Source organism: Heptranchias perlo, chromosome 28 (assembly GCF_035084215.1).
Source record: "Heptranchias perlo isolate sHepPer1 chromosome 28, sHepPer1.hap1, whole genome shotgun sequence".
NCBI lineage: Eukaryota > Metazoa > Chordata > Chondrichthyes > Hexanchiformes > Hexanchidae > Heptranchias > Heptranchias perlo.
In genome coordinates, this window is record NC_090352.1 from 4843255 (window position 1) to 4857990 (window position 14736).

Below are 14736 nucleotides of genomic sequence, written 5' to 3' on the forward strand. Positions count from 1 at the left end.
TGCGTCATCCAGAGACCACGTGCACACGGTCTCAGTACAGAACAGTGCACAGAATCAGGCAAATCTGCTGGGTGGAGAATGTATCCAACCAGTCATAGCATTTAATGTGGATACAAAACAGCAGACTTCCAGGCCTTTGGATAGCTGTATGTACATAGGAACAGGAGGAGAGTGTTCAGCCCCTCGAGCCTGTCACATAGGGACAGGAGTAGGCCGTTCAGCCCCTCGAGCTTGTTCCCCGATTCTAATAGATCGTGGCTGATATGTGCTTTAACTCCATTTATCCCATTTTGTGCCATATCCCCTTAACTAAAACAGGCAGCCGATAAAGATACAGACAACTTTTTATTTAAAGGTCCAACATGAACAATACATTTGGGGGGGGGGGGGGGGGGGAGGGAAATATATATAAACATAGTACACGCCCCTGGCCCCTGTGGTACAAACACTCTGTATCTAACATGGTTATCAAAAGGCACAAGTCTTGCTGTGTCACGATGCAGGATGCCAGTACAAATAAAGGATACATTTTAAGAGAAGTTTTTTTTTAAAAATCGGGGGGTGGGGTGGATGTGAAACCTGCAGTTTTACACAGCGCCGAACACACGAGATTCCACCTGCTGGACCGTGGGGCTCAAACCTTTCAAAGCAAACAATTGGGTCACTTACGTGAGAACAGTCTAACCATTAGGCGTCCTCCATATGCGATATATAAAAACTTTTAATTCATGAAAATCATCACAGTCTTCAGTCACTGAGTTCTCTCACAGCACATTTGCAGTAATCCAGGTTCTCGAGCGATGTGGAGTCAGGGGCGATCCGGAAATCCCGAATCCAAACCAGTGTCGCTCGGCCCGTGATTACTCTCCTTGCTTTCCTTTGTTTTCCTGCGTCACTTTCCCTTGTTTGCTCACCGTTTCTCCTTGGCCAGCATCTGCTGGATTTGTTTTGGCCTTTTTAGCGGGGGGCCCCCGGTTTGCCCCAGGGTTGGCCGATGCTCCTCCCTGCCGATTCTTCTTCCACTTCCTCTTGTTTTTCTTTACCCTCTGCCCGACGACCCCTGGGCCCTTCGATACTTCGCCCAGCTTCCCCACGGCGTTTTCTTTCCCCACTTGCTCGTTCTCCTGGGCTGGGCCTTTCTTCTTCTTCCAGTTTTTGCGCTTTTTGGTTTCCGGGAGAAATCCTTTCTTTTTCTTCAGGGCTCCCTCCGCAGCCGCTGGGGTTTGCACCTTTGGTTTGACCTTCTCCTTCTTTGGTCTCCTGTGAACGGAGCGCAGGAATGAAGAACATATTAATCCAGCAGTCGGAAAACACCCACCGCGTGACACAGAGTATGGAATCCAAGGGCTGGCACCAGGGCAGGGAGAGAGGAAGAGAGGGAGGGTGGGCCCAGGGCAGGGCGGGCGGACCCAGGGCAAGGGTGAAGATGAGGGACAGGGATGAGCCTGTTACGCAAGAACAAAGGTAGGCCATATTCCTTGATACCCTGAAAATGTTAGCGATTTATGAACATGGACACCTAAATCTCGTTGCTCCTTTACAGCTCCGAGTCTCTCACCATTAAGAAAATATTCCGATTTGTCTTTCTTGGATCCAAAGTGAATGACGTCACACTTTCCCACATTGAATTCCCTCTCCCATAGTTTTGCCCACTCACTTAATCTGTCTATGTCCCTTTGTAACTTCCTGCTCCCATCCACACAACTTACTGTCCCTCCTAACTTAGTGTCATCCGCAGACTTGGATATACAACTCTCTATTCCTCCATCCAAGTTAAGATATATTAAAAAGCAGAGGCCCCAGTACAGATCCCCGGGGAGCATCACTTGTCACATCCCATCAGAAAACATTCCCTTTATCCTTACTCTCTGTCACCAAACTCCATACCAATTACCGACCCATGTTACAAGATTACCTCCAATTCTGTGCTCACTTGTTTTTACTATTAATTTTCAGGAGGTCTGTAGACAACTCCTACCTGAATCTTCCATCCTTTGCTGTTCCTTAACTCTACTCATCTTTTCCATTGCCTGCTTACCCTTACTGAAATCATTTCTTTCTACTGCTGTCATTGTGCCTTTTATTAATATTGCTACTCTTCCTCCTTTCTCAATTTCCCTGTCCTTTCTAAAGATTCTGGAAAAGCCTGGAATGTTTAGCCCCCAGCCAGGACCAGTTTGTAGCCAGGTCTCTGAGATAGCTACTGCATCATGTTCTTTTAAGCTGAATTTGTGCTTCTAACTCAGTTGTGTTATTTCTTATGTTATGTGCATTTGTGTACATAACTCTTATTTGGGTAACTGCCCCCACACCCTATCTGGCCTTTTATCGTCACACTTTTTGACCTACTGTGTGGATTTGCCGCTCCCATCTCCCCCCTAATATACAAGTTTATAGAAAAAAAATTGTACGGCAACAGGCTTAGTGACAACCGGGCAAACACCACGTTTGATACTGGCTGGAGACCAGGAGAACACCCATTTCACAAACCACCCCGACAGTGAAAGAGGTGAGATAATTACTTGAATCCGAGCAGTTTCATCACGTGCCAGTATACGTGGTCCATGAGCAAGGGGTTGCTGACCTCTTCCTGCTGCCCCAGCGACTGCAGAACAGGGGTTAAATTGGTTATGGAGACATTGAGCTCCTGCAAAACAAAAACCAACACATTGATCAGATGCTGACATTTAACACAATCTGAAAAAGGGGAACATGGAAAAACAAAACCCAACCCATTAAATACAGAAGTTGGCCTGTGATCACCAACCTAATGTTAAGAAACTAAGTGTCAGCTTGGCTTAGCTCGTAATATACTCAGAGTCAAAAGCTGGAGTCTTCACTCCAGGACTTGTGCACATAACTTGGGCTCACAGTCCAGTGCGTTACCGGAGAGTGCTACATAGTCAGAGATGTGATGCTCTGGACAAGACCTTAGCGCAAGCCTTGTCTACCTGTTCTGGTGGATGTTACAGATCCTATGCCAGACCCTCAGACACCAACAACGGATTGACTGGTCATTCATCTCATTGCTATTTATATTTACTGGGTCAAAAGTAACCGACTGCAAGAAAAGTGCTTTGAGAACTTCTTAAAAAAAAACAGCATCCCACCCTAGTTTAGTGCTGCCCAACTGCAAGCAACAACCTCATTTTAAAATAAAACACCATTGCATCAGTTCTCATCTAGACTGTGCTACAGCGGCAGCGTGCTTATTAAACCGTGCCGAGAAAACGCCAGACTTCAAAAGAAAAAAGGACTTGCATTTATATACCGCCTTTCACGACCTCAGGACGTCCCAAAGCACTTTACAACCAATGAAGTACTTCTTTTAACATGTGGTCACTTTTGTAATATAGGAAATGCGGCAACCAATTTGTGCACAGCAAGGTCCCACAAACAGCAAGAAGATAAATGACCAGATCTGTTTTAGGTGTTGGTTGAGGGATAAATATTGCCCAGGACACTGGGAGAACTCCCCTGCTTGTCTTTGAATAGTGCCGTGGGATCTTTTACCCCCACCTGCGAGGGCAGACGGGGCATCGGTTTAACATCTCACCTGAAAGACGGCACCTTCCAATAGTGTAGCACTCCCTCAGCACTGCACAGAATTGCCAGCCTAGATTATGTGCTCAAATCTCTGGAGTGGGGCTTGAACCCACGATCTTTTGATCCAGAGGCCAGAGTGCTAGCACGGAGCTAAGTCAGCAAATCTATAAACTTTCTACACTCATCCATCAAACTTACCCTGGCCAGTTTACTTATTTATAAGAGGGCTAATTGCAAATGGGAAGGAGATGAAGCAATTCAAAGGCTCAATCCTTTGAACAGTCCAAGGGATTCTCCAACACTCCAATTTATTGGGATGTTGTGTCTTTATTCTTCTATTCCTACAGCTGACCAGCAGAGTCGTCGTGCAGGGGTGACCAGAACACTTGGAATAGGTCAGCTTTTTGTGTTCATGTGACCAGTCTGTATTCAGACCCATCTTGTGATATCTTGCTATCTCAATCTCTGCTGAATACTTGCTGTCATTTACTTATAAAAGACAAAGAATGCGGTAGTTAATTGTTCTTTTTTATTTAGCTGGCACCTGTAACCGGCAACATTTCACACAGTGGAGGCTGGTGGTTTACGGGAGAGACCTGGAGAATGTGTGGGCGTTCCCATAGTGAAACTCTGTTCCAATGGCCCTTCGACATCAAGTCATGTGACGTGAATGTCCGAAAGGAGACACCCTTCATCTACTCATCAACTCCACTGAGATATTTGCTTCGGCCTCAAGTCCAAGTACCCTGTCCATTAAGTACATGGCTCGGTGATTTTAAAAATTCATTTTCAGGATATGGACATCACTGGCAAGGACAACATTTATTACCCATCCCTAGTTGCCCATGAGAGGTGGTGGTGGGCCTTCTTCTGGAACTGCTGCAGTCCGTCTGGTGAAGGTGCTCCCACAATGCTGTCAGGTAGGGTGTTCCAGGATTTTGACCCAGCAACAATGAAGGAATGGCTGATATATGTCCATGTCAGGGTGCTATGTACTTGGAGGTGATGATGGAAGTCAATGGTTTGGGCGGTGTGGCAGATGAAGCCGTGGCGAGTTGCTGCAGTGCATCCTGTAGACAGTACACACTGCAGCCACGGTGTACTGGTGGTGGAGGGAGTGGATGTTTAAGCTCATGGATGGGCTGCCAATCAAGCAGACTGCTTTGTCCTGGATAGTGTCGAGCTTCTTGAGTGTAAACCCAATCAAACTCTGATACATCTGCTTTATAACAGCTGGCTATTTTCATTAACACAATGAAGAATTTTCTAGATACCTTGCTTGCCCTCTTTACCTGCTGTTTCACGGTCTGGATGAGAAACCTTGTCAGCTCCAAGCATTTTCTCACTTTCTTCTGCTCCACCGCCAGTTTGACCGTAGTCACGGTCCTCAAACACTGAGGAAGAGGAAAAAAAACCTTTGTAGCCCATCCAGAAAACTACAATACATTCAGCACCTTCCAAACACGATTATTAAACATGTTTTCTCCCCTCCTCTGCTGGGGTACGGTTCTACAGGGATCAGCTGTCTACGACACTTTCGCTCCCCCTGCCCCTGCTGAAGCATTGCCTTGCGTTGAGTATTATTTACCAACTCCCCCTCTGTTACCTCATCCCCTGCCTGTTCCTCTGCTGACAGCATTGCCTCATGTCTTAAATTTAAAATTCTCATCCTGGTCTTCAAATTCCTCCATGTCTTTGCTCCTCCCTATTTCTGTAACCCCCTCCAGTGCTACAAACCTCTAAGAACTCTGGGTTCCTCCAACACTGGCCTCTTGCGCATCCCCCACTTCCGTCGCCCCACCATTGGTGGCCGTGCCTTCAGCTGCCTACGAACTAAGTTCTGGAATTCGCTCCCTAAATCTCTCCACCTCTTTCTCCTCCTTTAAGACTCCCCTTAAAACCTACCTCTTTGACCATTTGGTCATCTGTCCTAATGTCTCCTTCATTGGCTCGGTGTCAAATTTTGTCTGATAACTCTCCTGTGAAGTACGTTGGGACGTTTTACTACGTTAAAAGGCGGTTGTTGTTGCCAAGTTATAGTTCCAAGGGCAGCAGTTGCTCTCTGGTACCTTGCCCCCTGCTGAAGTATTGCTCCATGAGCACGGGCTGCTATCTGATACCTCGGCCAACCAGCCACCCGAGTCTTGTCAATGAGCGTCAGCAGACTATCTGACTGCGGGAGACAACATAGCAGAGTCCAACCTTGTCTTCACACACGCTCTTATCAGCAGAGGACTCTAGTTAGCAATCAAGAGAAAGAATCCTGGCTTACTTTTCTTTCTCCCCATCTCAGAGGCACTGAGGCCAATTGTGTACTTATCACCTTCCTAATATATATGCATGGGTAACTACCAATGAGATTATCTGGGGAGCTTTAAATGCATTTATACTTTTGGTCGCACCTTTTCCAGTTTCTCTTCCCCCAGCATTGCAAGCACATCATGAAGCATCACTGGGTCCTGCTGCTACATGACAAGCAACACAGACAAGGGGCTCTGGTGCATGCCACACTATCAAGCGTTCAAGGGTTCAAGGGTTGCACGTGGGAAGCGTATCTGAACATACCAGGCCTGCAAGTTAACCAAGGCACCTATAGCAAAGCCAAAACTGGTGCAGTTTCAGACCATTTAACAATCTAGCCGTCAGGCCTGCTACTCCTCATTCTTACTGTCTGTACAAACTGCTGCTATAAACAACCTTGGACAATGCATCTTACAAGGATTGAAAGCCTGCTTGACAATAGAAAACCAAGTTCAGATAAATATTTAGGAGCGAAACAGAGTTAGATAAATATTTTGCAGCTTTCCTGAATTATTTTTGGAAAGGGGGGGGGGGGGGGGCAAGAAACCTTGTATTGTAGAACATTTCCTCAGGAGATGGAATAAGCTAGGTTGAGTCTGTGAGAAGGCAAACTGTACTTGGTCTATAGATCAAGCTTGATGGCCTTTTTGTTTTTCTTATGCTATGTAGAGGGCACTAGGCCAAGTTTTGGTGATTGTAATCTCTTTTTGTCGCAACCGAGGCATCCTATGACCCTGAGCTAAGCTTCCGAGCCCACATCCTCTACATCACCAAAACTGCCTACTTCCACCCCTGTAACATTGCCCATCTCCGCCCCTGCCTCAGCTCATCTGCTGCTGAAACCCTCATCCATGCCTTTGTTACTTCCAGACTCGACTATTCCAATGCTCTCCCGGCCGGCCTCCCACTTTGCACCCGCCGTAAACTCAAGCTCATATCTTAGTTCACACCAAGTCCCGTTCTCCCATCACCCTTGTGATCGCTGACCTACATTGGTTCCCGGTCTGGCAACGCCTCGCTTTTAAAATTCTGATCCTTGTTTTAAATCCCTCCATGGTCTCGCCCCTCCCTATCCCTGGAACCTCCTCCAGCCCTACAACCCTCCGAGATCTCTGTGCTCCTCCAATTCTGGCCTCTTGCGCATCCCCGATTTTCTTCGTTCCACCATTGGCGGCCGTGCCTTCAGCTGCCTAGGTTCTAAGCTCTGGAATTTCTTCCTTAAATCTCTCCACCTCTCTCTCCTCCTTTAAGACATTCCTTAAAACTGACCTCTTTGAGCAAGCCTTTGGTCACCTGTCCTAATGTCTCTTTCCGTGTCTCGGTGGCAAATTTTGTTTGATAACCCTCCTGTGAAGCGTGTTGGGATGTTTTACTACGCTACAGGCACTGTACAAATGCAAGTTGTTGTTGTTCCCAGGAGGAGTCAGTATAGCCTCAACTTCAATGGCAGCAGATGAGCTAGGATATCTTAAGCTGGAACAAAGTCTTGGGTAAATCTCAATTTGCGTTACTTAGTTTAAGATCTTTGTAGTAAGTCAATCACCTGTTTGACCTGCTTGATGACTTCAGTGATGAGCCCTTCCCACATGCTGTCTGACAAAGACTGTCGCAACTCCTGGGTCTGCAGAGCCTTCAGGACGAGGCAGCAGGCCTGACTCTTCAAAACAGGAAAACAGAAGCGGTTAATATAACACAAGATACTGATCACAACAAAAGCTTTCATCAACAGTAAGAATCCCACACATTCTTCCCTCCAATTACACTCATCAGTGGCTCGAGTAAAACTTGTTCTATTTATTAGACTTACGCCAGTTAGCAAAACCAACTGTGTTAATGGAGGTAAGTGGGAAAATTATTGCTACCAGAAAGGAAGCATCACTATTAATGGTTCCTCCTTTTCATCCTTAACACCGTGGTGTACAGTGCTGGATGGGAGCAATGTGAACATAACTCTACACATGGACCCAATGTCTCAAACACTGGAATCCAAATGTTCCATAACATTGGAAATAGGGACTAAAGAATCCACAGATGAGGTGGAAGATCATGCAGAGTCCAAACAGTGGATCATCATCTTACCACTAACTATGAAATGAAACCGACTGGGTACCATTCTACAGACTGGGATCTTGATGCTTAACAAGGTGTGTTGTGCATTCAACAGACATTCAACACCACTTATCAATTCAAATACCGACTACGTGTTGAGGGCAAATGGGCAACTTTCAATACAGTTATTACTCTAACCTGTACATTGTGGGTTTTAATTACTAATGAGCCTATGTCTTGATGATCAGGGTTCAGGTTTAGAGTAAAGGTTACATTTGGAAAGACATGCGTTCAGTTTTTGGCAGTGGCCATGACAAGCACAGTTACCCTTTATTAATACAATACCACCAGGTCTTCAAAAGCAAGTGAACATTACCCAAGTTTGCATTGCAGGTCATGTATAGAGGCCAGGATAGGATTTGGTGGCTTATAAGAACAGAAACCTGTCAGGATGGTAAATCTGAAAAGGCGAGTGCATTATGCCGTCCGGCATCACTGGGAGCTTATTTTTTCCATAAACCACGGATTATGTTTCTGCCCATTTGAAGTGTATCAGAAGTTTCCAATTAAACAGAGCTAAAGCGGTAAAGCGGTGGGACAGAGTTACACTGAAGAGAGGCCAGTCCGTGGTGCACTAACGTGATGAAAGCACAGCATGGTCATGCTTCAAGCATGAAAATTTCTGTATTACATTTTTAAAAAATATATACATATATACGCAGAAAGCATTTTAATTTGCAGAGTAGTCAGGATGCCAAAGCTTCATCCTAGGGCTAACGGATGAACGGACACCGCGCAACAATCGCCAAACAGGAGGGTTCCCTCCCAGTCGGGGAACACTTCAGCAGTCATGGACATTCATCCACCGACCTTCGGGTAAGCGTACTCCAAGGCGGCCTTCGAGACACACGACAACGCAAAATCGTCGAGCAGAAATTGATAGCCAAGTTCCGCACCCATGAGGACGGCCTCAACCGGGATCTTGGGTTCATGTCACGCTACACGTTACCCCACCAGCGAACAAATGTTATCTGTTTTTAATATAATGGGTCATTTGCTGGCTCTCTCTGCCTTCCGGATGTTTCTGCCTCTCTCTGTGTTTTTTTTTTCTCTGTTTTTTTTCCCTGTTTGTTTTTTTGTTGAATGTGTATTCGGAGGTTCTGCAGGTAACACCTCTCTGTCTGAACACGGTGATTGCCTTGGCAACGGGCAGTTGCAGGGGCAGTCTGTAAACACCATGTATTGTTCAATATGTATAAATGCGTAGGCTTCAAGGAGCTCTTGAAACATTTGCCTGAGGAAGGAGAAAATCTCCGAAAGCTTGTGAATTTAAAATAAAATTGCTGGACTATAACTTGGTGTTGTAAAATTGTTTACAATTGTCAACCCCAGTCCATCACCGGCATCTCCACATCAAGATTAAACCTGGTCATAGCACAAATGAGGTATTCACAGTATGGATGAGGCGTGAGCGGCAACTTGCTATCTTATCCTAAGCTTCATTGTATCTTTGATGATAGATCCAGTGATGGGGAACTTGTACTGCAGCCTTTCCTGTAATCTAAAGATGACAGCTGAACTCCAGGCAGGAACGTTTTCTCACCCACATACACAAGACTACGAACGTGTCCTCCAAATCTCTTGCACATTATTGGATGGTGTAAGAACTACATTTTTAAGAAGTTATTTAAACTCTTTGATTCCATCTTTGTTTTTCAAACTTTTGCACAATTAGTTTCCCGCTGTACATTTCTGTTGCTGTATTATTATCCTGCTTGTAAATAAATTTGACTATTTAGCCTGACCGGAACAATTGGACAATGGGATATTTACTGTCTTTTGGAGTGGACCAGAAAGCATGATGGACCCGTTAACAGGGTCTCTGGTACACAAACCTGTTGTAAAGAGGTTCATTGTTAGGCCATCTCATTCACGTCATGCACATTTCAGTTCAAGGAGAAACGGATCAGCTTATGGAAACTGCTTTTTTGCTGCAAGAACTAACCAGAAGAGAGAGAGAGCTGAAATTGTATCAGCTACACAACACTACTGTCTGCTGGCTGGTTTTGGGGAACAGTGCCAGCCTTGGCTCAGTGGTAGCAGGCGCCTGAGTCAGTAGGTCGTAGGTTCAAAAGACTCCACTCCAGAGACGCGAGCACAAAATCTAGGCTGACACTCCAGTGCAGTACTGAGGGAGTGCTGCATTGTCAGAGGTGCTGTCTATCGGATGAGATGTTAAACCAAGGCCGCATCAGGTGGACGTAAAAGATCACATGGCACTATTTTGAAGAGGAGCAGGGGAGTTCTCCCCGGTGTCCTGGCCAATATTTATCCCTCAACCAACACCACTTTAAAAAAGAACAGATTATACTGGTCATTATTGCACTATTGTTGTGGGAGCTTGCTGTGCGCAAATTCGCTGCTGCGTTTCCGACATTCTAACAGTGACTATGCTTTGAAAGTACTTCATTGGCTGTAAAGCACTTTGGGACATGCTGTGGTCGCGAAAGGTGCTATATAAATGAAAGTCTTTCTTTTAACAGTAAGGAATCCACAATTGCAAAGGATGAAGCAGATTGGCTGGTAATGGGTGTGGAATTGTAGAAAGAGAGAGGCACAGAAATGTAGAGGCCAAGAAAGAGTTCAACAGCAAGGTAAGGAAATTCATGAAAAGCAAGAACCAGAGGGCTAGGCCTGGAAGATCAACTGATGTTAAACCGTATTGACAGGGCACATTCCTATATTAATGAGTCACTAAACAAGTAGAATCATTATTGCTCTGCTAGTTTCTCCATCAACCTCCCTAATTGGAACGGACTCAACTCAACCTCATTGTAAGTCAAGGTGTGCCAGTGAAACAAAAATAAACGTAAACACTAACTTTTGGTTTCCATTTGTACGCCTCCCAACTGGTCTGGTTGGAACCATCAATTGCTTAAACCGTCAAGCAATCCTGCAAACTATTTTAGGAATGCTTCCAATTAGGTCCCACCCACATTAATTTTAATAGTTGCTACAACTGGGAGAATGTGAGGATTAGAGAGGATTTGAAACTTCACTAGCCCAGTTTGTCAGAAACAACAAACTTTATATTGATGCTCAACTGTGATATGCTGGACTTTAATTAAAAGCACAGTCCAAATCCCAAATACCATTGCAGGCCTTGGGCTGCTAGAATCTAATAGTACCAGTGACAGATGCAGAACGAGTTACAGCCCGATCTTTCTCACTCCCCCGTACCACCATATCTCACCACTATCATTAATTCATCTACCCATGCTCATGCAATGTTACCGCGGATCTGGGGAGATCACAAGGTGAGGAGGAGCGGAGGGAAGAATCAGACTACAGCTGTAAATGATGTAGTATTTTGATTTTACACACATATCCTAATCGTGTTGTTGTCTTCCTTTCCATTAAACTGTACCGCACAATTTAAAAAAAGAGTGCCATTTGAACATTATCTTTCCACAGGCGATGGACAATCTCCTCTCCATCTTGGACTGTACTCAACTCACCTCATCTCCTTCAGAAAGATGCTGCAGTTTCTTCCCATCCTGAAGTGAAACGGGCCAACTCTACAGGCGACACCGGGCCAACTCTACAGGCGACACCGGGCCAACTCTACAGGCGACACCGGGCCAACTCTACAGGCGACACCGGGCCAACTCTACAGGCGACACCAGTCATCCTGAGGAGTTGCATTCCTTGGTACAACATTTCCATGTCCCTAAATGATCAGAAACCATTAGTTCTCTACATTTGTTATCTGGGATTAAGGAACTGGTCGTTTGCATAAAGAAGCCTGTAGGTAATAATTAATGAGTTATATTTTAACAACAAGCAACATAGCATTGGGAATTTGCATCTAGTTGCGTTCAAAATCTAGTTAGTTAGAAACCTGTTGTGTAAGCTTCCTCTCCAATTCATTCTTTCTCAAGAGAGGAAAGAAATCAAACTTTTCAGTAAAGAGGCATTCTCTTCAAGCTGTCCGTGACAGTTATTCAGAACATCCCCTTACTGGAAGCGCAATCTCTGTTTTTACATTCTAGCTTCAAGCAGAAAAACAGGCTAATGTAATGTGAAAAATATCTTTCTAATTCTCATTGCGTGGGAAAATTGTAATGTTGATCCTTAGAGAAGGGTGGGGAAGTAATAAATGGATCAACTTTATACCCTGAGAACTCAAGAGCCTACAAGCACAATGGCATTAAAATGAAACTCCCACCTAGTTACATATCAAGCTCTCTAACCATCCCCCGACTTCCCTCTTGTATCACAACACTGTACAATCCCCCCCTAGTAATGGGGCTAGCATACGAGCTTTACATGTAAATTTAGAGGTTGAATCAGACCAGAAAACAGCCTAAAACTGACCTCTAAAGATAAGACTGAATTATTGGGTTCTGCATTAGTCCCAGCATCTGACCAGCCCCCTCTGCAGTACCTTTCATGTCCAGAATAATTCAGAGGCCGAACAGGCAGAGTGACACCTGACACGAGTATCATAAACTCTCACCAATGCCCAACGTGATGCCAGCGAATAATGAACCAGCCTTATGGATGGAGGTGTTTTAGAATGCTTGCTTAATGTAAAAAATATATGTAGTTCAATATAGCAAAGTATTGGGCACAATTTACAAAATGTGTTTAATTATATATTGTAACTATTGTTAAAGTTTAAAGAAACACTGTCTCGAAAGGCAGAAGAAAGGGGGCAACCAGCCTCGAATTTTAAAAAAAATCGAGTATGCTCAATTATTGTAACTAGTGCACAACTCACGCCTCTGTGAGACTCCCAGTTAAATAAACCTGTGTAATGCTGTATCTCGCTTCCTGAATTTTACAGTCATTTAGACATAACTTTTCTCCTGCAAAACAGCCCAAATCTGTCCGTCCTCTTAATGGATACGGAATACACATTCCCGTGATATAGGAATGTGTGTATGGGAGAGTCATTCTCCATCAAAATTAGGACGCACAATACTGACGGGTTGAAACTCTCCGACACCAGGGGCAGGACATGCTAAATGAAGAGACCTATTCAATCCAAACAACACACTTTAACCCGAACCTCAGTTACGCCCCAGCGTGACACGTCTCTTCATCATCCTCTGAACTCCGACACCCAGCTGGAGTAAAGAACACCATTCACTGTTGAAAATTCACAGACATGCAGCACTAGCGGGAATGTTGTGCAGTGAACTCATGCCCACTGGGACTGGAACCATGATGTAACTGATTGCGCTCACAGTCCTTAAAAGGGAACGGAAGTACACGGTTTAACAAGTTCCTCTGTGCACATCACTTCCGGGCCAGTATAATGTGCACGGTTATGTCTGTAAGTGACTGCAATCAAATAAAGCATTTTCATAATATTATTGGAATTCTCCTTTTGACTAACATCAAAGCAAGACCGTAATCATCTCCTGCACCCCATTTCTGTCTCTGATTCAGTTCTTTTGAACAGGAAGCATATGCCAAACATAATATTCCCTGGTAGAACAGCTTTTTTTTTGCCTTTTGATTGAACACTAATGTCAATTAATATTTAATATTTTCTCAAAAATTAATTTCAGTCTGGTTCCTGTATACAGTTTCCAACCAGTCTCCAGAATGACTGATCGACTTTTTTCTCTTTTCCCCTTCCATCAGTGTGTATTTAGGAAGTTGAACGGGAGAGATTGTGTGCAGAAGTTACACCGTCCCAGTAAAGGATAGACTCAATGCACCAGCTGCTCTTTACCTGTCCAGGTCACTGTCCTGTCACCTCACAGATCTGGCCTCCAATCCAGGTCAGACCCATTGGGTGAAACTCTCCTGCCTCCTGATGTTAAGGGCTCTATGTGAAATGAGTTTGGCCAGTGTCAATCTAGTCCCCCACAAGCACAGCAGAAAGCTGCCTCCAATTTGGCACTAACAGGCAATCTCCCTCAGAGAGGTAACGGGATACCTCGTTCAAAAGTATGAACGTATATCATACAAGAAATGCTCTTCACAGGTTGGGGACGAGCCGCATTGTTGTAAGGAGTGGAGGGAGTTTTACTCTGCTTCCAAATCATGCTGTACCTAACCTGGGAACGTTGAAACAGTGTTTAGACCATGCCTTCGTCGTCGCTGAGTCAATATCCTGGAACTCCCAACCTCACAAGGACTGCAGTGGTTCAAGAAGGTGGCCCACCACCACTGTCTCAGGGCAACTAGCGATGGGCAATAAATGCCAGGCTTGCCCACCTCCCAATTTTTTTTTAAATTTAGAAACCTAGGTCAATTATAACTGGGTGGCAGGAAAATGTGAAACCACATCCCAAGAAGAGGAGCAAGAGACAGGTCCTACAGGAAAGTGGGGGGACAGGGGGCGGTGGGCGGGGAGAATATATTCACTACAGACATTAGTGGACCACAAATGTAAAGGCAACCTCCTTTATAATCAGCCTCTATGATTGCTTAATGGGAGACATTATAGGTCTGATCTGGATTTCAGAACCAGTATAGTTTAACGTCCAAAATGAACACTAATTCTTGTACCCCACCCACCCCATTTTACCCGTTTCATGCATCATTATCCCCACTCCGGAAGACGTCTCCGATGGGCCAAATTGCTTTCTCCTGTTCTGTAATTACCTCGATCCCATGTTTCCTCAGGCCATAGGATGCATCCTATAGGACGAATACCATACCAGTTTCCTTTTAATTTTGTAGTTGCTAAACATACAGCATGTTGGTATGTGATGGGAGTGCAGAAGAAAGAAGTAAACTTATTTAGCACCTTTCAGGTCCTCGGGGCGTCCCAAAGTGCTTCACAACCAAAGACTTACTTTTTGAATTGTAGTCACTTGA

The 14736-nt window shown here is 44.8% G+C and overlaps 1 protein-coding gene across 3 annotated transcripts in view; it reads right to left on the reverse strand.

The window, feature by feature from the left end:
- Positions 1–326: 326 nt before the first annotated feature.
- mybbp1a (MYB binding protein (P160) 1a) overlaps positions 327–14736 on the reverse strand; it is an 83317-nt gene continuing 68907 nt past the window's right edge. For 2 of the 3 annotated variants that reach the window (XM_068007950.1, XM_068007951.1), the window contains exons 25-28: positions 7391–7504; positions 4821–4940; positions 2523–2647; positions 327–1260 (exon numbers count right to left, since the gene is read on the reverse strand). In XM_068007950.1, the coding sequence (XP_067864051.1) occupies positions 861–1260; positions 2523–2647; positions 4821–4940; positions 7391–7504 (759 nt within the window). In that variant the 3' untranslated portion in view covers positions 327–860. The remainder of the gene's footprint in view (positions 1261–2522; positions 2648–4820; positions 4941–7390; positions 7505–14736) is intronic. The other variant, XM_068007952.1, reaches the window with a different exon arrangement.